The sequence below is a fragment of the Alligator sinensis genome, unplaced genomic scaffold, assembly GCF_000455745.1.
Source record: "Alligator sinensis unplaced genomic scaffold, ASM45574v1 scaffold107_3, whole genome shotgun sequence".
NCBI lineage: Eukaryota > Metazoa > Chordata > Crocodylia > Alligatoridae > Alligator > Alligator sinensis.
The window spans coordinates 31,255-55,793 of NW_005842578.1; the positions used below are offsets into that span (position 1 = coordinate 31,255).

General features: G+C 56.9%; 1 protein-coding gene across 1 annotated transcript; it reads left to right on the plus strand.

Moving 5' to 3' along the window:
- Positions 1-1,959: 1,959 nt before the first annotated feature.
- SUPT5H (SPT5 homolog, DSIF elongation factor subunit) lies at positions 1,960-24,491 on the plus strand. Its single transcript, XM_014524160.2, has 29 exons — positions 1,960-2,102; positions 3,613-3,772; positions 4,476-4,541; positions 7,210-7,221; positions 8,405-8,474; positions 8,992-9,060; positions 10,624-10,689; positions 10,886-10,916; positions 11,054-11,122; positions 11,231-11,482; positions 12,404-12,493; positions 13,668-13,738; positions 13,998-14,103; positions 14,557-14,650; positions 15,577-15,713; positions 16,111-16,266; positions 17,422-17,568; positions 18,334-18,480; positions 18,831-18,956; positions 19,466-19,564; positions 19,676-19,778; positions 20,339-20,441; positions 20,912-21,039; positions 21,247-21,352; positions 21,933-22,091; positions 22,196-22,364; positions 22,566-22,769; positions 23,502-23,597; positions 24,046-24,491. Exons 1-29 carry the CDS (start codon positions 2,022-2,024, stop codon positions 24,187-24,189), a joined length of 3,261 nt encoding a protein of 1,086 aa, XP_014379646.1. The 5' UTR covers positions 1,960-2,021; the 3' UTR covers positions 24,190-24,491.
- Positions 24,492-24,539: the final 48 nt, after the last annotated feature.

Sequence of the window (24,539 nt, forward strand, 5' to 3'; positions counted from 1 at the left end):
CCCCCCCCCCGTACTTCATCGTCCGTCCTGGGCGCCCCCGAGGCCCGGCTCCTGGTTTCTCTGGTTTAAAAAAAATCCCACATTTTTGGATGAAAAAAAGTAACCCAAAAGCCATGTTTTTTCCTGTGATGGAGGTGAAACGCCACGGATACATTTAGGGATCGGATCTCGCGGCAGAGGTGGTATCATCCTTTATTAAACCAGCGGGAGTTTTGCTTTAAAAAAGTGTCTTTTTATCGCAAAAATTTAGTCGGTTTAATAAAAGTTATCATCACCTCTAACCGCGAGTTTTGCCTCTAGATCGATCTGGATACACCTGGATACCTGGCTCAGATATTGGGGGGTTTTCCGGATTTTATTTAGATTTTTTTTCCCAGAGGAATATATTTAGATTTTTCCCTGGATTTTATTTAGATTTTTTTCCAGATGAATATGCTTAGATTTTTTCTGGACTTTATTTACATGTTTTCTGGATTGATATATTTAGAATTTTTCTGGATTTTATTTACATTTTTTTCCGGATGAATATATTTAGATTTTTTTCCAGAATAAAACAAGTCACCCCCAAATCCACCTTTTTCCGTGATCAAACCGAAACACCGCTCTCTATCTCTTTATAACGCTCTCTCGATCTCGGTATAACTCGATCTCTCTCGATATATTCAGGTATCTCTATAGCAGTGTTTCAGTTTGATGATGGAAAAGTGCGGAGTTGGGGTTACTTTTTTTAATCCGAAAATTGGGGATTTTTTTTTTCTTTCTTTTTTTTTTTTTTTTTTAATCGGAGCAAACCGGGATCTGTGCTTGGTAGGTATCCGTGCCTTTGGCCTCGCTACCCTCCGCGCGGCTTCAGCTAGTGGTGCTTCCTACTTCCTTCCTTCCTTGACCTCGCTGCGTGGTTTGCAGCCGCCGTGGTCTGTGTTACTGGGAAGTGACGTGCGTTGGGATGCTTTCAGCAGGGCTGCACCAGTGCTCCTACCGGGGCTCGCACCCAGAGGCTCCTGGATAGAGGGTCTTGCCCCCGCGCTCAGGCTCAGACCGACGTTGCACTGGGGCAGGAAGGGATTTCCCCCCTGCTCAGACTGGTACAAACTGGGGGACGGTTGCCTTCCTCTGCAGCGGGGGCACAGTCTCTGCCTGGGCTCTCTGCAGTGTCTATGACCCCCCAGCCCGGGCTTTCCCTGCAGCAGGTCTGGGTGCGAAGCCTGGCGCGGTGCCAGGGCTGACTTTGCTCGGAGGTTCGATGCTGGGTTTGTCTGGGCTGGTTTGGACGGGGCCGGGGTCAGGCTGGATGTGACCTCTGTGGGTTCCTTCCAGCCCCGCTGCGGTCTGACTCCGTACCACAGTGGATCAATATGAGACTCTCAGTTCCTCGTAGAGCCTCGTTTTCTGGAGGAGGCGGTGTTGAAACGTGTGCGTTCCTCGCTGTGTGTAGCCAGTGTGACAGCACACGTGTGGAAACACGTGTGAAGCGTTGCAGGAGCAGGACTTAAGAGAAGCAAGGTCTGAGCAGTTCTAGCCACTCGCTCGTCATCCGTGTAGGAGACAAGCAGGGGTCTCTATATGTAACTAAGGAGCGTGTTTTGCCCCCCAGTACTCGTGTTCTTCGGGCTTCTGGGTGCCCGGACACTGCAATTCCCTTTGGCTCCCAAATGCTGCTGCATAAAGTGCGTCTCTGCCTCAGTTTCCCCCTCCCTAAGAAAGGGATAACACTTCTAAGCCTCCGTGGGTTGTTAATAGGAGAAACCCCTGTGTGCTAGTTAGGTGTTTGCTTGCTGCAGGGGTCCCTGTGGGTGCCTGCCATAGGCAGATTGCTTTAAGCTGAACATGTCTCAGTTTTTCCATCTATAAAATGGGAATAATCCAAGCCTGGCGATCTCCTTGATGACTATACAATCTACATGCAAAGTGGAAGGTGAAACCCTGTCTCTGAACTTGTCTTCTGGTTTTACAGGTGTTTCAAGTGAGAGAGTCCCTCCCCACCCCCCCCCCCACCCCAAGAACAAAGAAACGGCTCAAAGATGTCGGACAGCGAAGACAGCAACTTCTCGGAGGATGAGAGCGAGCATAGCAGCGAGGCGGAGGAGGTAGAGGAGAATGAGGTGAGGCTGAAGGAGGGAAGGAGCCTTTGCTCTGAAGGGGCCCCTGGGGTTTGTGCACGGTTACAATAACCCAGGGTGATGTTTGAGCACGGCTTGAACAAAAGAGGTGGCCCAGGGGTCTGGACCCCGGGAGGCTGCTGAGCTGGGAGTCTGGACACTTGGGTTCTGTCCCCAGCTCAGCCTCGGGCCTCGATCAAATCGCTTCCCCCTCCTCTGAGCCTTGGGGCCCTGAGCGCTGCAGGTGCGAAGCTCTGGGTCCGAGCCCCAGGCCACCGGTTCCAGCCTGACTCCGTTTATTCACGTATCACACTCACATTTCCCCTAAAATTTAGCGCCCGAAAACTGGGGTGAAGGATATGGATTCAGAGCAGTGGAGCTTAAAAGAAAGATCTTTTATTTCTTCGCCCTGCTTTCAAGGCACGAGTCTTACCGTATTTTCTAGTATACAGCGTACATGCTCTCCCCAATAGCTGCTGGAAATTTGGAATGTTCATTATATGTTGCAAATACGGTAAGAGCCATTTCTACTGCTTACAGAGCACAAGCAGAAGTAAAATCTGCATGCGATTCTCAGGGAGTAGGCAGGTGAGCAGACTCGGCTCCCCCGCTTATCATGCCAGGTCGTGGGCAGTCAGGTCTAGGGGGTCACCCAGGGTCAGAAGAAGCAGCCAAGGTTGGAGGGGAGTGTTCAGAATCTGAGTGTAAGGAAGCCGGAAGATCCATCCGGGGAACCACGTCAGAGATTGAGAGAGTCAGGAAGGGCACTAGATTAGGAGACCAGGGGGGGTGGGTATCCAGGAGATCAAACCAGAGTCAGGTAAGGCCAAACTCCAGGTCTGTGGGCAAGCTGGACCATGGGTCAGGTATCCAGAGAATCCACCGGAGCTAGTAAAAGCACAAGCGAAGAGGGAGGCAGCCTGGGTGCAAGAGTTGAGCCTTGTTGCCCAGACCCTTCCCTTTCCGGGTCAGGGTTTTGTATAGGAAGGGGTCAAGGGTCAACTGACCCAGGATGGCCACTCTGGTAGCAGGGAGTGGGCAGGTGGCTGGGCCGAGTGATCAGATTCTGATCGTCTATGTCTGCCCCAGTGCTCTGCTGAGGAGGTGGCAGACTGGGTGCCAGATAAGCCAAGGCCCCAAGTTCAAGTAACTTGCTACAAGGAAAGGCCTCTCTATTTTTGCTCCTGCCTTTCAAGAAGAAGGTGCACATCTCGCTCTGGGCTGCGTTGTATGTGAGGAAATGCAGTACTTAGGGGTATGTGGATAAATACAGCATCCCTGCTGGGGAAATGAGTTTGGCTGGTGTCCGTCAAGCAGGACCCATGTCCCCATCACAGGCTGCTTCCTGCCACATTGTCCCCCCTCCTTACCTCTGTTGTGGCCTTCTCAACTGTGGTGGGGTCCTGGACAGTCCCTTCTCCCAGGGAGGAGTGAAGCTAGCCCCTTGGAGACCCCCTTAGGCAGGACAGAGGGCCCTAACCCCTCCCCCCCTCTCCCCCTTTGCAATGCGCAGGCAGAGGAGGAACATGCCAGTGTGGCAGGCAGTGAGAAGGAGGAGGCCGAGGAGGAGGAAGAGGAGGAGGAGGAAGAATATGATGAGGAAGAGGAGGAGGAAGATGATGACCGGCCAGCCAAGAAGCCCAGGCATGGCGGCTTCATCCTGGATGAAGCTGGTAAGTAAGGGGGCACCAGACATGGGAGGTGAAGCCTCCTCTTGGGCCAGGTTCCCTGGGTGACTAGGGAATTTGATTTCACCCAGAGAAGGACAGGAGAAGCCAAAGCAAATTTCTCTCAACAGTACCCCAGTTTATTGGGGTATTATCCATCAGCTCCCTTGAAAATGCCCTTGCCCTCTGCCTTCTCTCACGTGCTGATTGTTGGGATCCAGACTGAGCTGCATCTGGGAGGAGGGATGGAGGAACACCTGCAGCACAGCACCATGGAGTGAGGGGGGTTCAGCCTCTGTGTTTGGCATGCAGCAGATAAGGCAGGGGGCACATGGCAGGGAGCAGACAGCTAAGCAGCAGATAGGGCAGGAGGCGCACGGCGGGGAGCAGAAAGGGGAGCAGCAGACGAGGCAGGGAGAAGAAAGTAGCAGCAGTAAGGAGAGCAGCTGATGGGGCAGGGAGCATAATGCAGAGCTGTAGGTGCAGGCATAGGGCAGGGAGCAGAAAGCAGAACAGCAGACTGGGTAGGGACTTTCTGGCTGTCCTGAGCAGTGGAGGAAGGAGGCTTCTCTTGGGGTCTGTCCTGAACAGATGGAGCTGCTGGGGACCTCAAGCAGGCAGCATTGGAGCTGCCCCTTGCCCCGTAACCAGCCAGATCCCGCCTGACCTTGCGGGTCTCTCCTCTCTCTTCCCCCCCTGTCTCCTGCAGACGTGGACGACGAGTACGAGGACGAGGACCAGTGGGAAGATGGAGCTGAGGACATCCTGGAGAAAGGTAAGGCCAGGCACCCCTGAGCCCTGCTCCCAGTAGGCTCCAGACTCTTCCCTCCAGAGCTTTTGGGTTGGCACCTTCCCACTGGAGCTGTGTCCCTGCATTCACAGACCCCTCACGCACACCCCCAACCCCCCCCCAGTGCCCTTCGTGGTGCTCGAAGAGACCTGGGCACCGCAATGTCACTGAGCTCTGTGAGGGTGAGGGGCTAGCAAAACCCTTTCTTTGGGGGCCCAGTCCCAGCACTCAGGAGATGGCACCAGGACCCAATCCAGGTGAGCACGGGGTTCTCACACCACTCCCCTGGCTCATGGGGCCAAAGGGTTGAGCACTGGTGTGGTAGGGGCTTGCTGTGCTCTCTGGGGCATGGGTTCAGCGTTTGTACAGCACCTTGCATGGGGGTCTTGCCTCACAAGCAGAGCTCCTAGGTATAGCTGCAGCGCATGTAATATCAGTCCACAAGCTGGAAGCCAGCTGGCCTGGTTCGATCCCAGGCCCCCACCGCACATTACATATATAACACCATTAACTGACAAATTGTGCAATAAATGCAGACCAGCCACACATGCAAAGGGATTATCATGCCATAAAAAATGGCTGTCCAGCTACAAAGTTAGCTTGAAAACATGGGACAACTTTATAGCTGGTTTCTATCCAGGTTTAATACGAACATGTAGCAGGGCCCCTTGAGCTGTCAAAATACTGTATTTTCTGATCTACAACACGCCTTTGTTTTTGAAGGGCAAAAAAGATCTTTCCTCATAGTAAGTAACTGAGTAGCAGCAGCCAGGCCTGTTTCCTGCACATCTCTGCAGGTTTTCCTCCCTATTTCGGTGGCAGAACCCTGCTTTACCGTATTTCTCACCTATAATACACCCGCCAGGTTCCAGCACCGGTTTCTTTCGGAGAGTCAGGGGTAGGAGCTTACTGTATGTGACAAAATGCAGCAGCCCTCTTGTTTGCAACAGGATGGAATTTTCCCTGGCTGCTGATAGCTTTAGTTACCTTCCAGAGCCAGACATCAGTCAGTGGCCAGGCCCAGATTCGAGACCTTTAGAGCCAGAAAGTCCCGGGAACTTTGAGTCAGTGGAGGCACTGTCAGAGCCAGCTCACTGCTGGCCAAATCCCCAGACCCAGTTTTCCGTTAAATGCTTTTAAAATGCTCCCAAGACGGGTTTATTGCAGAAGCAGCTCCATAGCTAGTGGTTGGGTTGGGTCGGGCAGGGCTGATGCTGTCTGGAACGAGGGGATAGACCAGTGCGACCTGAGATACCTGCCCTGTTTTCCTCCAGTTCTATAAACCCTGATTTTTATTTTCAGCTGCTCCTACTATGCAGTTAAGCCAGCTGATTGCACCCGGCACCAGGAAAACCCCCTGAGCCTGATCCTGGGTCGATCCCTTCGTTTCAAACACCAGCTTCAGATTGACAAACCTTTGGAAGAATCAGTGGGAAAAGAGACCGGGTGTCTCGGAAACCCCTGAAAAATGAGCCAGATAACAAAAACCTCCCACTTTGGTTGCAAAGTCCATTTCTGGCTGCATTTTGAGCCGGACAAAATGCATCTCTGAGGCTTATCTTTGCTAGAGACGCCTGTGACGTCTCAGCTTCATGAGCCGTGGTGGCTGTGAGAGGCTACAGTCCACGGAGCTTCTTAGGGCTCTGTTTCGTCGGTGGGTTTGTCATCTGACCCTGGTTTGTTTCCAGAGCTGGAGGGTTGTTAAAAGCTGCTGCGGGGTGGATGTGCTCCTGCTCGGCTCCGATCTGCCGCTGGAGCCCTTGTAACGCTGGTGTCCCCCCGGGGCGCCCTGATGGGATCAGATCTCCCGCACCTAATCGTGGAGGGGTTCGGGGCTGCGTGGTTTGGAGTTTCCCTTGAGGTGAACCCCAGGGAAGAGACTTCTTGTTCTGGTGCTGCTGATAGCAGGGTGGGGGGATCACTGGCTGCAGCGCGGGGTTGGCCCTTCCCAGAGGAACCTCATTAGCAGGCTTGCAGCCGCAGCTGGTCAGTGGCTTTTCTGACCGCTCCTGGGAGCAGCAGCTGCAGGCAGGAGACATGTCAGGAGCATCTGAGCTCCAGGAGATACCCACTGGTCCCATGCACAGCTCCACGTCCCCGCTTCACTGACCTCTCTACAGTGCTGCCTTGGCCAAGCTCATTACCTGGGGCTGCCCTTGCTGGAGTGACGGCCTACGGAGCCATGGCCCTTGGAGGGCTTGGGAAAGGACATCTTCCCTCCCGCCCCTAGCCCCATAATGCCCCTTGCAGCCTGCCAGCTGGGCCTTCTGCCTGGCTGACAAGTGCCCTGAGGTTTGACCGATGGTTGAAAATACTGGGGGGATTGGATAAAGGGGCTATTTCCTTTATAGATGCTAAGGCCAAGGGCGGGGGCAGATCTATGTCATGAGCCTCCCCTGGTGTAACCCAGGTCCTCCAACTGCCCCGTGCTGCCCCCCACCATCCCTCCTGTTCACTTCCCTCGTGCATCTCATTTGCTCCCGCTTGGTTGTTGTTTTTTTTTCTGCCGCATCTTAATTTTGTTACTTCCCATTTTCTGTTTTTCCCCCTTCCCCTTTCCAACCCCTCCCTCCGTCCCCCCCATGGTTGGTTTTGATGCTATTATTTGGCTCATCCTGTCTGCCTTCCACCATCACCACCTGCTCCTGAGCAGAAGAGATCGAAGGTAAGTCAAACCTGTCTTCATTCCAGCCTACCCCACCTCTTCACTGCCCCCTTTCCCTCAGCCTTGCCTTTCTGCCTGGTCTTTTTTTTTTATAAACCTCCCCTTCCTTTGCTTCCAGGGGTGCCAGAGGCCACTGATCCTCGGCCATGGGGCGGGAGAGGGCAGGGGGTTTGCTGTCTTCTGCATGCAGGCTGGAGGGCCAGGCACACGCAGGGCTGCGTGTGAGCTCCCACATGTTCCTGCTCTTATCTCTCTTTCTCTCTCCCCTTCTCTCTCTTTTTCTGTCTCTCTCTTGCCTGGTGGTAGATGTAGTGTGGAGTGGGCACTCTTTTCTCTTCCAGCTGCTGCCGTGGGGGTGTTCAGGCTGGCTAGTTGTGGCCTGGCTGCAGCAGCCATGTGTCCGTGTCCCAGACACCTGGGTTCTGCTGGGTGTGCGTGTGTGTGTGTGTGTGCGCGCGCGCGCGCATGCATGAAGTCTCTGGCTGGACTCGGTAGTAGTGTCCATGTTTGCATGTGAATGTGAAGGTCCAATGGCTTGACTGTAGCGGTTGGGTGGGCTTAACTCAATGGCAGCCGTGTGTGGGTTTGACTTAATAGCAGCCATGTTTGGGTGTGTGTGTGTGTGTGTGGTGGGGGCTTTAATGGCTGCCATGTTTGCACGCGCACACATTTGTGTGGGTGAAGTCGCAGTGGCTTTTCTTCATGGAAAGCTCAGTTGGGTATGGATTTGCGTGCATGGGAGGGATGAAGTCTGGATAGCTTGACTCAGAAGCAGCTGTGTGTGTGAACTTCATGGCTTGCTTCTATAGCAGCCCTGTGTCTGTGCAAGCATAAAAACTCAATGGCCTGCCTCTACGTGGCCATATGCATATATGAGCACAAAGGTTCGAGGGCCTGCCTCTACAGCCGTGTTTGTGTGGTGTGGGGCAGGCTTGCTAGATCTACCTCGAAGCCGATGAGCCTGTGGGCAGCATTACACCAGCCCCAAACCCTCTGCCACAAGCCAGTGGCCCCCACGAACTCCCTTCGCGGGGTCCCCTCTCAACTGGCTCCTGTTCTGGCCATGCCACGGCTGGGGCCCCCAAACTCCTCTTTCCCCGACTTCCCCCCCCCTCCTCCCTTCATGGCTGGCCTAGTCCTGCTATGCTCAGAGGGGGGGGTTTAACCCCCGTCCCTCTCGCAGCCTCCAACATCGACAATGTGGTGCTGGATGAGGATCGCTCCGGGGCCCGGCGCCTGCAGAACCTCTGGAGGTGATGTCTGCCAGGGCAGGGTTTGTGGGGGGAAGGAGGGTTCGGTTGGTGCTGGCAGCAGGAGACTGTCCTGAGTAGTGAGGGGATGGGACCTGAGACCTTCTACTGCCCAGGCCCCCGTGGCAGAACTGAGGAGAGGGAATCCCCATTTGCAGTTTGAAGGCTTGGATCCTTGGGAGGAATCCAGGGCAGGGGTGATCACATCCAGCCTAGTACACTGACCCTGGGGCTCTGCTTGAAAGCTAGGGTCCAGCCTACTGCCATGTCAGATGTGGGGCTGGAGATACCCCCCCCTTCCCCCTTTGTGCAGCCATGTCTCCATCCTTCAGCATTTTGGAGGGGAGAAAGGAGATGGTAGTGGGGAGAAACCAACCCTTGAGCTGGTCCCAGAAGCTCCATGAGCTCTTGGGAGTGAATCCATCAAGGTGGAGCTGTGGGTCTTCCCCCTCTTTTCCCCCCTCCAACACATTGCTCTGACCCATTTTCTTGCTCACTTTCCCTTCTCTTCTCCCCACAGGGACCAGCGGGAGGAGGAGCTGGGCGAGTACTACATGAAGAAGTATGCCAAGTCCTCAGTGGGAGAGACGTGAGTGTCAGATCCCCGGGGCCGCAGCCCGGCCCCTGCCCCTCCAGGACTCTGAGAGCAGCCTAGTACCCTTGCAGATGGGCTCCTTCGAGGACATGGGGCACAATGAGCGTCCTTTTTTTCCCACAAAGCTGGAGGGAAGGAGGGCCTGAATCCAGCCAACGATGGTCAAATTCTGGTCACCGCACCTCTGAAAGGATATAAATCAGCATTCCCTTGATTTGGGGATGTTCTTTATCACGGCTCATGTTTGGGTTTGGGGTGATTTAAGGGTCTGATGGATAGGGTGTAGAAGGAGGATATAGAAGAACTAGAGAGGGCGAAGGGCAACAAGGATGATCTGTGCTATGGAGGGGCTTCCCTAGCAGAAGAGACTAGCAGGGCCAGTCCTGGTCAGTTCAGAAGAGAGATGCTTGAGGGGGACAGGACAAGGGTTTACAACATACAAAGAGGTGGGGGAGAGAAAGTCCCTAGGGATTGATCCCTGGCTGTGTCTCACCAGACAAGGACAACAGGTCATGGCATGAAATGAGCAGGCTGGCAGTTTAAAACAAACACCAGGATGTCCATTTCCACCCATGAAAGGGGGAGAGCTTGTGAACACCAGATGTGGGGGAAACTGAGAGTTTAGCTAGATTCAAAAAGGGACTGGATCAGTTCTTGGAGGAAAGGGGCATCGGGAGCTGTTGAGCATGGGAGTGTGGGGCACGGCCTCTGAATCGGAACGCCTTGGACCTTCAGTGGGTCTGACCAGGACACTGCAGCTCTTATGTTTTTAAGTCCCACGGCTGCCGTTAGGGCTGTGACCTGTCTTCTGGGCTGGGTCCATTGAGGGGAGGACCTAATGCCCATGGGGCTTGGAGTACTGCGTCCAGTTCTGGGCACCGCACTTTAAGAGGGATGTGGCCTGCCTTGAGAGGGTTCAGAGGGGGGCCACCCGCTTGGTTGGAGGGCAACAGGGCAGGCCCTTTGAGGAGAGGCTGAGGGACTTGAACCTGTTCAGCCTCAGAAAGCGGAGGCCGAGGGGGGATTTGGTGGCTGCCTACAAACTGGTTAGGGGAGATCAGCAGCAAATAGGAAGGGTCCTATTCCCCCCCAGCACCACCTGGGGTGACGAGGAACAATGGCCAGAAGCTGCTGGAGAATAGGTTCAGGTTAGAGAATAGGAGGCACTGTTTCACTGTTAGGGTGGCTAGGATCTGGAACCAACTTCTATCTTGGGTAAATTCAGAAAGAGGTTGGATGAACACCTGTCTGGGGTTGTGTGATCCCAGCGTGTGCTCCGGCCAGTGGCAGGGGGGCAGACTAGATTATCTATTTAGGTCCCTTCTGCGCCCTAAGTACTATGAAACCACGATCGGGGTTATGACCCCTACTCTATGGATCAGCTGCCTTTGGCTCTGCCGTTTTCATGAGGTGCCAGTAACCTCTCCTCCTTGGGGTGAAAGGCTGGAGTGTGAGGAGCAGGCCTGGGCTGTCAGGAGTCCCATCTGCCCCAATTTCCCTGGTCCCACTGCTGTCCTCTGGCCTGAGGTCTTGTTCTGCCCTTCTTCTCCCTTGTAGGGTCTATGGCGGCTCCGACGAACTATCAGACGACATCACGCAGCAGCAGCTGCTGCCCGGTGTGAAGTAAGTGCCTGGTATTGGGCTCTGACGGGGGAGAGGGGATGATAAAAGGGGGTCTGGGATCAGCGGGAGGGTTGGCCAGGGTTGTGGCATCCCACCCAGGGCGGGTGGGCAGGGGTTGCTGAGGGAAGGATGCCAGGGTGCGGACAATCTTGGAGCAGGGACCCTCAGCCCTTCTCTTCCCTTCTCGCCCCTCCAGGGACCCCAACCTGTGGACTGTGAAGTGCAAGGTACAGTGTTTCCTAGCACAGATGCCATCAAAGCAGCCCCTGGGTGGGCATGACCAAACCACTTCTCCTCCTTGAGCCAGGAAGGGGCATCCTTCCAGCTGTGGGGGCTCCAGTCCTAGCATCCTTTTCTTCCCCAGATCGGTGAAGAGCGCGCCACGGCCATCGCGCTGATGAGGAAGTTCATCGCCTACCAGTTCACAGACACGGTAAGCACATGGGTGGCTCCTGATGTAGACAGCTTCCAGCTCCAGTCTGTGTGGGTGCCCTGGGGGGGTCCGTTGCCCGTCTCTACCACGCCTCCTCTCCCCCTGCAGCCCCTGCAGATCAAGTCGGTGGTAGCCCCTGAGCACGTCAAAGGCTACATCTATGTGGAGGCCTACAAGCAGACCCATGTCAAGCAAGCCATCGAAGGCGTGGGCAACCTGCGCATGGGCTACTGGAACCAGCAGATGGTGCCCATCAAGGAGATGACGGACGTGCTGAAGGTGGTGAAGGAGGTGACCAACCTGAAGCCCAAGTCCTGGGTGCGCCTCAAGAGGGGCATCTACAAGGATGACATTGCACAGGTACGGGCTGCAGGCACCGCCTGGCTTGGGGACATGGGGGAGGGGGACATAGCTGGCACCAACAAGACGTGACCCATCAGGTAGTGCAGGAGCTGGATGCCTGGACTAGCAGCTGCTTCAGGTGGCAGCATGGCTTGGAGAGTGGACTGGGAGTCTGTGTCCGGGGATTCTGGCTCTGCCCCGCTGTGGTGACTTCATTAGGGGGTCATGGAAAAACCAGGCTGGTCCAACCCCTGCTTACAGCTACACCATCCACAATCAGAGCAACTCGAACAAAGGCCCAGCCTCAGTCCCTGGGTTTACAAAACACTAAATGGTGAAGAGAAAATCAGTAAGGATTTATTCTTGGCTGTCTCTCGCCAGACAAGAACGAGGCGCCACAGCATGAAACTAATAGGCAGTAAGTTTAAATCGAACACAAGGAAGGTCTTTTCCACCCAGCATGGAATGAAAGGGGGGAGCTCGTGGCCACCAGATGTGGGGGAAGCTGAGAGCGTAGCCAGATTCACAAAGGGACTGGACACGTTCTTGGAGGAAAGGGGCATCGGGAGTTCTTGAGCGTGGGAGTGCAGGGCATGGCCACTGCGCGTGGACTTCCAGTGGCTGCAAGGGAGAGAGGAAAAAGCGGGGAAAGCCCTGCTCAGACCCAGTTGCTCTCCCTTCCAGCCTCTGCCCTCTGCCACTGTGTAACACAGGAGACTGGGCAAGATGGGCCTATGGTCGGACCCAGTAGCTCGTATGTGCTTATATCCTGAAGCCAGATGGGTGTGATCACAGGCTTCTCCGCCTCCATTAGAGCCATGGGGGAGGGGGGTGATTGACATTGCTCTCAGAGCCTCTCATCGTCCTGCAAGCCACTGCCTGTGGGATCGTGTCTCTGGTAGGCAGCCCTGTAACCCTTCTGCTCCTCTTCCCGGCCAGGTGGACTACGTGGAGCCTAGCCAGAACCAGATCTCCTTGAAGATGATCCCGCGCATCGATTTTGACCGCATCAAAGCCCGCATGAGCCTGGTATGCACGAGAGGTGCCTGCTGTGCTGATTCCTCCCGTGTCCTGACCCTGGCACTTCCAATTCTGGTGGCTTTTGGGCACGTTCATCCTAAGACCTTAGAAATCATAGAGAAGTCAGGCTGGAAGGGACCTCCAGAGGTCACATCTAGTCCAGCCCAATCTTCAAAAGGAGACGGGACACGCAGCTTGCTGGGGTTATTTGACCCCAGGGGGGCTTGGGGGTGGACCCCTGATGATCTCAGAAGGTCCCTTCCAGCCCTGAACTTCTGTGAATCTGTGAACCCCCTTGCCTGAGGCAGGATCACCCCTGTCCAAACCATCCCAGACAAATCCATCATCCAGCCTCCTAGCAAAACTAGACAGTCAGCCTGACTGTCACACCTGAAACTGCCACAGGTGAAGCAGCATCCAATGTTCTGCTGTTAAAGGGAGTTCGTAGATGCTCGAGAGATCCCAGGCAGAAGCTGTGTCCCCACTGCAGAGAAAGGCAAACCCCTCCCCAGTCCAGACTAGTCTAACCAATGGGTCAAATCCCTTCCTGACCCCAAATGCAGTGTTGGTTTGAGCCTGAATGCAGGGGAAACATCCTGTAGCCAGGACCCTGTGGGGTTGGTCCTAGCAGGAGCATTGATGGTCCTGCTAGGACCATCCCCAGCCTGGCCCACAGCCAACACCCAGTGCTTTAAGGAAAGCTTAAAAGAACCCACACCTGCCCCAAAAGCACACATACAAAACGTACATCTTCAAAGTTCCCAGCCTGTTGGGCTGTAAAGCACGGACCTGCTGTGAGGAGCTTGCTCTGAGGGCATCGCTGCTGTCCTGGTTGTGGCGGGTGATGGCCCCAGTGAGACTGGCCAACCATGCTCCAGAGGGGACCTGCTAATAGCATCAGACAGGAATCGGGTTCATAGAATCCTAGACAATGAGGGTCAGAAGGGAGCTCAAGAGGTCGCATCTAGTCCAACCCTCTGCTTAAAGCAGAACCAGCCCCATCTACATCCAGCTATATTGGTAGGATCCTTGTTCAGTCCCAGCAGGGTCGTTCCTGGTGAACCACCCCAGATGCACCTTGATGTAGCCACGGGGGGAGATTCCATAGCTGCCCCATCCCCCAGTCCCTTCACCCTCACATTTTCCTGGGCCCAACATTAACCGTCTCCATCCTGCCCTGCAGAAAGACTGGTTTGCCAAGCGGAAGAAGTTCAAGAGGCCCCCACAGCGGCTCTTCGATGCCGAGAAGATCCGGTGAGTGGCAGTGGGACAAGTCCAGGCACTGGGAGTTGGGGGGACGTCACCGCTGAGGATAACACCGGCCTATGGGTTGCGGGTGGCAGGGACTCTCGCTGTTCCATTGCCTCTTCTGTCTGCTCCATCTGGACATCTGGGACTAGCCTTAACAGAGGATCTAGACATCGCTGGGGAGCAGTCTCTCCCCACCCTGGGTTTGCGGTGCCTCAGTCAGCATCACTGCCCCATAATGCTTCTCCCCATCTCCCTTCTCCAGGTCCTTGGGGGGTGACGTTGCCTCCGATGGGGACTTCCTCATCTTTGAAGGCAACCGCTACAGCCGCAAGGGGTTCCTCTTCAAGAGCTTTGCCATGTCGGCTGTGGTGAGAGATGCCTCGGCGCACACTGGGCTGGAGCTGGCGGGGTGGGGAAGAGCTTTCCACCAAAAATGCAGATTACTTCCACTGAAAATTCATCCGTGTTGGTGCTGAGATGCTGCAGCAATGCATCCTGGGAGATGTCTCCCAAAGGACCTCAGTTTAGATCCAGAATCGCTGACCCAGACATGGCATGGGCTGGGGGAAGGGTTTTGTGGGGGAGATGGGCGTATCTCAGGGCATACAATGGGTGTCTGGGTTGGGGGTCTAACAGGTGGGAGAATCTCTCCCTGCCCACACGATGTACTGAGATTCTCATTGGCTCATGCCAGCTGTTTCACGGTGGGGGGCGCACAGGGGGTGGAGCATGAGATGGTGCCCATGTATTCACCCAGCAGGGAACCCCATTAACCCTTACCCGATGTCTTTCCCCCTTCTCCTGCACCCCGGGTGTGCCAGATTACGGAAGGTGTGAAGCCCACCTTGTCTGAGCTGGAGAAGTTTGAGGACCAGCCGGAGGGCATTGACCTCGAGGTGGTGACCGAGAGCACCGGTAAGTAGTGACGACTTGGATCTGGGAGATGTGAGGTTCTTACCCCCGTGGGTTGGGTCATCTCAGCCTTTTCCCAGCAATATCTGGGGCACGTGCTCCTTCCTTTCCCCTGGGTCCCTCTGGGAGGCACAGCGGGGACGGGATGTTTTTCCTGGGGAGCCCCTGTCCATTCCAAACCTTCTCCAAAGCGTTTAGAGTATGGATTTGTGGGGTAGTTTGGATAGGGCTGATCCTGCTCATAGGTGGATCTAGTATTTCAAGACGGGGGAGTGTAGATGCCATGGCCCATCGTTGCAACTAACACAATGTGTTGTTCTCCAGTTAGAGAAACTAGAAACTTTAATATGCCAGGGGGCTGGCACTATAACACTCGGTTTTAAAATCAAAGCAAAACCAAAGAGAACTACCCCTAATTCAGATTCATAAAACAAAATCTCGCCGCCTTCAGTGTCTTGATGGTGCCTCTGACACGTGACTGTCAGTCCTTTCTACACTTCAGTTCATGTGACCACACACCGGTGAAGGTTTTTGGCTAAACCTAAAAACAGTCTCCAGGGTTGTGAAACAGATGGGAGATCATAGCAGGAGTGGCTAGTAGAGGGCAACAGTCCAGAATAAAAGATGGTTTGAATAGTGGAACAAGACCATTAAAAAGGAGAGAGGGTTGTTAATACCTCTGCAGTGGAGAGGTTAGCAGGAATCAGATGACAGTGAGCCATGAAGTCAGTGGATTCCCTTGCTGCCTGGATAGAAATGCTGCTGCATCTCCTAGGCAGTTGGTTTTAAAGCGTGGGTGGAGCAGGAACCAAAGGGGGTCCCTGGATGCGGCCCTGATCCTGCCTCAGGCAGGGGGTTGGACTAGATGTCACCTCTGGAGGTCCCTTCCGCCCCACTTTTGTCCAATTCTGTGACTCTCTCCCTCCCAGGCAAGGAGCGGGAGCACAACTTCCAGCCAGGGGACAACGTGGAGGTGTGCGAGGGTGAGCTGATCAACCTGCAGGGCAAGATCCTCAGTGTCGATGGCAACAAGATCACCATCATGCCCAAGCACGAGGACCTCAAGGTGACGGGGACACCACCCCCTACTCTCCTCATCACTGGCAGCTGGGGGTGGGGGGGGTCTCGCTATCAAGGCTTGGGTTGGGGGTGGGCACGGTTCTGGTCTCCAACGTGGTTCCGGAGCTGGGAAGAATTTCCAAAAGGCTGTTATCGAATTGAACGAAGGTGGGGGCATCTCCAACCCTGGAGACGTCCCAGAGCAGGTTGCATAGACCTGTGGCTGGGGTGGTTTAGCCAGGACTGATCCTGCCTCGAGCAGGTGGCAGGACTAGGCATGACACTTCCAGCCTGACTTCCCTGCGATGCTATGAATTCTGCTGCCAGCCAGCCATGCCCCGCACCTGCCCTTCCTGCTGCTCTGACCCCCCTACCCTCACGCCCTTCTTTTCTCCTCTGCCCAGGACATGCTGGAGTTCCCGGCCCAGGAGCTGCGCAAGTACTTCAAGATGGGCGACCACGTGAAGGTGATCGCTGGGCGCTTCGAGGGCGACACGGGGCTCATCGTGCGCGTGGAGGAGAACTTCGTTATCCTCTTCTCGGACCTCACCATGCACGAGGTTAGCGGGGGTCCCAGGGGTAGATTTGGAGGGGGTGAAGTGGGGCTCCCCACCCCGTTCCGAGTTGGATCCAGCCTGGGAGTCTCTGCTAGGAACAGTGAAAGCAGGAGAGGCTGTGGGCAGGGATTTCCCCTTTGGGAACCCTCCCAATCCCTGCCCGTCTCACTGCTACAGCTATTACTGTTCCCAGCCTGCACATACCCCAGCTGGAGTGGGCAAGAGAAACTTTGAGGTTTCCCTGGACAGTGGGGAAAGCAGCAGCAGCAGGAAGGGAGGGGAGTAGAGGGGATGTGCGTAGAGGGGAATGGGGAGGAAATCTCATGTGCTTTAAGGACTTAACCAAAAGTCTCCAGAGGCTGCTGTGGCACGGTGTGTTGTAAGCACATAAGCATTGCCGTTGACTGGGTCAGACCCTGGGTCTGTCTCGCCTGGTCTCCTGTGTCACACAGTGGCAGAGAGCGGAGCTGAAAGGGAGAGTGACAGGGTCTGAGCAGGGTTTTTCCCCCGTTCCTCTCTCAGTTGCAATCATTGAGGGTCCAGGATGTTCCAGCTTGGAGGCCATGCCCTGTGCTCCCATGCTTCACAGCCCCCAATGCCCCTTTCCTCCAAGAATGTCCCCAGTCGCTGGGTGGATCTGGCTGAACTCTCAGCTTCCCCCACGTCCATTTTCCTTGAGCGCCCCCCTTTCATCCCACACTAGGAGAAAATGACCATCCTGGTGTTGGTGTTAAACTCCCGGCCTGCTCGTTTCGTGCCGTGATCTCTCGTCCTTGTCTGGCAAGAGAGCCAAGAATCAGTCCCTAGATGCTTTCTCTTAGTACGTTGTAAACCCTTGTCCTGTCTCCTCTCAAGTGTCTCTCTTTTACCTGGCCTTAGTCTCTGGGAAGCCCCTCCATAGCACTGATCACCCTTGCTGCCCTTCTTTGCACCTTCTCTGGTTCTTTTATATCCTTTTGGAGGTGCAGGGACCAGACCTGGGCGCAGTATTCAAGGTGTGGAGGCACCCTGGATTAATAAAGGGGCATCCTGATACTTTCTATTGTGTTTGCAATACTCTAAGAGTATCCCCAGCAGTTGTGGGTGGGGAAGGGGCAGTGGGGAAGGGTCTGCCCCTGCTCCCTCCCTCCCTCCCTCATGCTTACCCTCCTTTTCCAGCTCAAGGTGCTGCCACGGGACCTGCAGCTCTGCTCGGAGACAGCCTCGGGCGTGGATGTGGGCGGGCAGCATGAGTGGGGGGAGCTGGTGCAGCTGGACCCCCAGACTGTGGGTGTCATTGTCCGGCTGGAGCGTGAGACCTTCCAGGTGAGGTGGGGGTGGGGGCTTGATGTGGGCACAGTTGCTCCTAAGGCTGATACCGTATTTCTTCATGTACCGCATGCCCCCGTACCTTCAAAAACTAACCCTCCTCAGTTGGGAGGTGCATCTTAAGCAGGGAAGGTGATTTTTTTTGCACTGGAATAGAAGCATGGAGACACTGTAATGGCTGCATAGAGCACTGTAATACCTGCCACGGGCTGTCCTCCTCTCCCAGCTCCAAGGAGGTCTTTGGCATTGCTGCTATTTTTAAACCTTTCTCAGTCACTGCTGAACTGGCTGTCACTTTGGGCCAAGGGGCCAAAAGCTGCTGCTGATTCAGCAGGTGTCAGAACACAAGATCTGCTGTTCCCTGGGTCAGACCCCAGGTCCGTCCTGCCTGGTTTCCTGTGTCACGCGGTGGCTGGAAGGGAGAGTGAATGTGTCTGAGCAGGGTTTTCCCGTTTCTTTCTCCGTTGCAACCGTTGAAGGTCTGGTTTGGAGGCTGTGCCCCTCACACCCATGCTCAATAGCTCCTGCTGCCCCTTTTGCTTCTAGAATTAGTCCCATTTATTTTCTGAATCTGGCTCAACTCTGTTTCCCCCACACCAGCAAAGCCTTTGTGACCTGGGTCTGGGCCCTGCCATGATCCCTCTGAGCTAGAGGGATTCTGGGTGTTTTGGGGGGCCCCCTGGGAAACTAAGGCTGCTGTTGACCTGGGTCCCAGCCTGCCTCAGTTTCCTTGAGCCCCACTCCCTCCTGGCCCTCTTGTAGGTGCTGAACATGTATGGGAAGGTGGTGACCGTCCGGCACCAGGCAGTGACGCGGAAGAAAGACAACCGCTTTGCCGTGGCCCTGGACTCAGAGCAGAACAACATCCACGTCAAGGACATTGTGAAGGTCATCGATGGGCCGCATTCGGTATGGAGCCGGGGGCCGTCTTGCACCCGCGAACCCCCTGCCCCTTCCCGGAGGTTGTCAGGCATGGCTGCTTTAAAGACTTGTTAACACTTCTTATATTGGGGCAGGGGGTTTAAACCTTCCTACGTGGCCGTATCCCTCCTCTCTGCCAATCTCCCTTCCTGAGATCAGATGCACTTTTGGGGGGCAACGTCCTGTCTCAAGCGCCCCCAGAGAGGGCACTTAATTCCAGAAGCACTGCCTTTCTGTGCCAGGCAAAACCCTCGTTGTTGGTTCAGGGAACCTTTTGGCTACTTGGGGGTCCCGTGCCCACCTGAGCGTGGTGCTCACAGCCTCTCTTATCCGGGCAGGGCCGTGAGGGTGAGATCCGCCACCTCTTCCGTGGCTTTGCCTTCCTGCATTGCAAGAAGCTGGTGGAGAACGGAGGCATGTTTGTCTGCAAGACCCGACACCTGGTGCTGGCCGGGGGCTCCAAGGTGAGGGCTCTGGGTTGGGGCCAGGGCTGTCTGGTACTGTGGTTCTGGCCCGGCCTGGTGGGCAGATGCCCCATCTCCTAGAGCCATCGTGCCTCAGGAGATCCCCGGCTCCTTCCTGACCCCCAGTGCTATGAAGCATGGAGATCACCAGCCCAAGGCAGCGTTGTGGCCTTGTGTGGTCCAGCTGGACTCTCCTGGGTTCCTTCCCCGGCTCACAAGTGTCCCCTTCTCACCCCCCTCGTTAAAATAGAGGTGCCCACCCCAGGGGTGGGGAGAGAGGGACAAAGGGGGGGTACCCCCATAGCCCCCGTGGTGGATAGGGAGGGACCCAGCCAGCCTCCCCTCTCCTTGGGCTGCGGAAAGGACCTGCCTGTTGCCCCCTTGCTGGCTCTAGGGGTGCCACAGCACCCCCTTGTGCCTGCCCCACATGTTATCATCACATCGCTAGTGTAGAGGTGTGGGGGGGTTCCCCACCCTGCTTTTGCCCTCACAGGCTTTGCCCCCCACAGCCCCGGGACGTCACTAACTTCACCGTTGGAGGCTTTGCCCCCATGAGCCCTCGCATCAGCAGCCCCATGCACCCCAGCGGGGCAGGTGAGCACCTGGGGGCAGGTTGTAGGGAGGGTGTCTGGGGTCTTGTGATGTCTGGCTCACCCTACATGGCTTGCGGGGGATGGTCTCTGCAGCTACAGCAAGAAGTGGGTGGGGGGAGTATGGAGGCGACCTGGGATGTGGGGGGGGGCGCCAGGAGCCGGGGCCGCGGGCGCCGAGACAACGACCTCATCGGGCAGACGGTCCGGATCTCCCAGGGGCCCTACAAAGGTAAGAGGGGGCCACGGGTTCGAGTCCCACTCTTAGCTTGTGGGAACGGGTTGTGGGGGGATAGGAATGTGCGCGCGTTGGCATGTGAGGTGGGGGAAGCCACGGTGGTCACCGTGCTCCCGGGCCTTGCTCTGCCCTGGCCTTCCTGAGCTGTTGCCCAGCTTTGGGTCCACAGGGCTAACGAGTTCCAGGGCAATTTGAGGGTCTCTTGTTCCCCCTTGTGGCAGTGGGTCAAGGTGGGGGCGGCTGGGAATTTTGGCAGCATCAGGTGCCCTGTCTGTGGGCACGTGTCTTAGTGGTTACAGATGGGGGGGCTAGATCAAGCAGGACACCTGAGTTCCTTTCTCATGGGGCAGGCAGTGGGGGTCCCCTGGGAACACGTCAGTCAGCGAGGGGCGGGGGGCAAGGGAAGAAGCTGACCCCAGTCTCCCTCTGAGCAAGGGCCAGTGGATCCCAGCCCATTCCTGGTGCCTTTGAGTCCACCCCCTCAACCCCACGGGGTGTTAGCACCCCCTGCTGCCTGTGGTGGGGTCAGTGATGTGTGCTCCCATCCCTCGCAGGCTACATCGGGGTGGTGAAGGATGCCACCGAGTCCACGGCCCGTGTGGAACTGCATTCCACCTGCCAGACCATCTCTGTGGATCGCCAGCGTCTAACCACAGTGTAAGTCTGGGGCTGTGGGGGGGCATCGCTGTGCGGGGGAGAGCCCAGAGTTGGCCTCTAGGAACCATTGTAGTCTCCTGACCAGTGCTCCCCACCTCTATCTGGCTCAGCCCCCACCCTTGCTGGGGACTTGCTGTGCTGGGGTCTCACCCAGAGCCTAGCAGGGAAAGGGAGAGCTGGCAGAGTAGAGCCTAGGAGGGCAGGAGCCAGTTCGGAGGAATCCTGCAGTGTCCCGGGGGCAGGGGTGGCAGGGAATGGAGCTGCCATGAGGAGACGTAATAGAGCGTGGACCTCCTGGGGGGGAGGGCAGGGCCTGACCCCTTTTGTCCCCTGCCCCCGCCTTGAGCACCCTGCGGGGCTGGGGCAGGAAGTCTGGCATTGGGGATCTCTGGCTGCTCCCATTGCAAGGATGAGCCGTCCACGACGCCCCCACCCCAGGCACCTAACCACCCCCTCCTTCCCACCAACAGGGGCTCGCGCAGACCCGGCGGCATGACCTCCACCTACGGGCGCACACCCATGTACGGCGCCCAGACCCCCATGTATGGCTCAGGCTCTCGGACACCCATGTACGGCTCACAGACCCCGATCCATGACGGTGAGTGCCCCCCTGACCTGGGGCAGGCCAATGGGGGGTCCCTGTGGTGGGGCAGAGGCCATAGAGCCTGGGGAGGGGTCTGTAGTGGAGCCACATGGGAACCCGGGGGGGGGGGGCGTGCTGGGAGGTGCCCCTGGCCCCTATGCCCTGGGGATCGTGGGTAAACGTTTGGGCGCTGACCGGCCATGCGCTCTGGGTTCTTTGCAGGCAGCCGGACCCCACACTACGGCTCCCAGACGCCTCTGCATGACGGTAGCCGGACGCCTGCCCAGAGTGGGGCCTGGGACCCCAACAACCCCAACACGCCGTCCAGGTATGGCCTGCCCATTGTGGGGGGTGGGGAGGGGGCTGCGAGGCAGGGAGGCCGGGCGCCCATGGCCACTCTGGGCTGTGGGGCTGAAGGCTGGTGGCATTGTGGGATGCAGGTGAGGCAGAGTCGGGTGCTGCACATGACAGACGCTCATTCACACAAGTGGCCTGAGAGACCACGTGACATGCATGTGTATGTGCACGCATGCACAAGGCCACGAGGTGGACACGAGTGGTGACATGAGACGCATATGTGCACAACCACATGCAAGGGGCTGTATGACATGCACAGACACGGGGGGGAGCACGCAGCCATGTAACGGACATGAGGCCACATGACAAACTCGTGTCTGCCCAGAGGCACAAGGTACCACATAACATGCACGCAAGAGGCCCCGTGACAGACAGGAGAGGGCCAGGTCCTGCACACGCACACACTAACATACTCGCACACAGACTGCCCCGGGCTCCCTGCAGGCCTCACAGAGCGGGTGCTAGGAGAGGATTGGGCAGCACCAGGGTAGCAGCTTCCCCGGTGCCCCCTGACAGCCATGTTCTCCTCCCCCTCCCCCTCCCCGTGCCAGGGCGGACGAGGAGTTTGAGTATGGCTTTGACGACGAGCCCACGCCTTCGCCGCAGGGCTACGGGGGCACCCCTAACCCCCAGACCCCTGGCTACCCCGACCCCTCGTCGCCGCAGGTCAACCCGCCCTACAACCCACAGACGCCTGGAACGCCAGCCATGTAGGTTCATGGTTTGGGAGCGGGGGGAATGGCTACCAGCTGGAGGAGATTGCTGGACAGTGCTGGGCTCCTGGCTCCGTTCCTAACCCTTTTCCCTACGGCAGGTACAACACGGATCAATTCTCCCCCTACGCTGTCCCGTCCCCGCAGGGCTCTTACCAGCCCAGCCCGAGCCCTCAAAGCTACCACCAAGTAGCCCCCAGCCCTGTGGGCTACCAGAACACCCACTCGCCGGCCAGCTACCACCCTACACCATCACCCATGGCATACCAGGTAGGCGGGGGATAGGGGCTGTGGCTCTAGGCAGCAAAGAGTTCATGTTTGGGAACAGGGAGCTCCCCGACTTGGGGTGGAGGGGGACCCTCCCCGAGTGCCACTCTCATCCCCTTTTCCCTGCCCTGTGCTCCATCTGCCGTGTACTACAGACGGAGGCCACCCCTCTAACTCAGCTTCTTTTACCTCCCTGTCACGCAGGCCAGCCCGAGCCCCAGCCCAGTGGGCTATAGTCCCATGACACCAGGAGCCCCATCCCCAGGGGGTTACAACCCGCACACCCCTGGGTCCGGGATCGAGCAGAGCTCCAGCGACTGGGTCACCACCGACATCCAGGTCAAAGTGCGAGACACCTACCTGGACAGCCAGGTGGTGGGGCAGACCGGAGTCATCCGCAGCGTGACGGTGCGTTGGGAGCTGTACCTGGGGTGTGAGGCAGTTACCAAGGGGGTTGGGCAGTTAATCTGGGATGCTCCCCACCACTCTCAGACATTTGTTTCCCCCCCACGTGGGGTGAAAGTGGGGAGCTTGTGGGCACCGGGAGCGGAGAGTTCAGCCAGATCCAGCCGGGGGCTGGACCTGTGCTGGTGGAAGGGGCATCGGGGGCTGTGGGGTGCAGGAGTGCGGGGCACAGCCTCGGGGTTGCCATGTCCTGGACCCTCGATGGCTGTGAGGGGGAGAGGAACGGGGGAAACCCTGCTTGGACCCCATCACTCCCCCGTTCAGCGCCGCTCTCTGCCGCCATGTGACACAGGAGACCTGGCAGGATGGACCTGGGGTCTGACCCGGTCCACAGCAGCTCCGAGGTTCCAACCCTCCCACCCCAAGGAATATAACAAAAGGCTCGAGGGCGACACAAACTCATCATTCACAAACCTGTTGCTCTAACCACTGACCTATGGAGCCAGGCCTCGTGTCCGGCACAAAGGAGCCCTTGCTAGTGCAAAGGTTGTTGCTACGAGGATGGGAGTTTGCTCAAATGCTCGTAACAAAGCCTCAAGCCTGGTTATGGGATGCAGAGAGGCCCAACCCCTAGATCCACTTCAGAAGGGACCAGATCCTTACCTAGCAAGGTCCCCCCTCTCCTGCCTCCCCAGCTGAAGCTGCCGCCTGACTTCCCTGCTTCCTCCCCTCCAGGGTGGCATGTGCTCCGTGTACCTCAAGGACAGCGAGAAGGTCGTCAGCATCTCCAGCGAGCACCTGGAGCCCGTCACACCTACCAAGAACAACAAGGTATGCGGCTGCCCCCAGAGCTGGGCTGAGGGGCATCGGGCAGGCTCGGATATACAGGGAGGTTGGTCCTTGGAAGGCCCTGAGCAGGGTGAACCCCACTGGAGGGGTGTCACGTAGCTAATGCAGGGGTCATACTGACCCACAGCAGGGGGGTGTCAGGGTGGGAAAGGACCTGGATGAAAACCCTATTTTCACCCCCCTGCTCCATCACCCACGGGTGTTCCCGGCTCATCTTCCCCAATTGGCCGGTCTCGGTTGCCTCGCATTTGGATTGGCTGTGACGCACTTGGGAAGGCTCGAGGCTTTGTGCAACGATTGGCCCCCGAGCTCAGCTTCACAGCCCACATCCCAATCGTGGCACATCCAAGGGACCTGCATGGCCCAAGCTCCCCACACCTGTCTCAGCCTCTCCATGCCTGACCCCGCATCTCCCGCTCCTCCCTCCCAGGTGAAGGTGATCCTCGGGGAAGACCGGGAAGCCACAGGTGTCCTCTTGAGCATCGACGGCGAGGACGGCATCGTGCGCATGGACCTGGAGGAACAGCTCAAGATCCTGAACCTGCGGTTTTTGGGCAAGCTGCTGGAGCCGTAGGGCCCATGGGAGCCTCTGGCAGCCCCCCAAGACTGGCCTGTGCAGCGCGGGGAAGGGGAAGGAGCTCTCCCAGGGAGAGGGGGGTGTTGCTTTTAGTTCTTTTCCACACTCTATTTTGTTTTGGGGGGTGGGTTTTAGTTGTAGTCTGGCAGGTGCGTGTCTTAGCAAAGCCGGGGCCACAGGGAGGGGAGGGAGGGGGCAAGGGTAGAGGCTGTAGCACATACCACGCTTCACTGGCTTCTGTTTGGGGAACCCTTTCATCTGCCCATGTCCAAATAAACCTCTCTCTTTCCCCCCCTGCACCCATGCCCTCCGTCTATGTCAGCGGGGAAGACCGGCGGGGGGTCCAG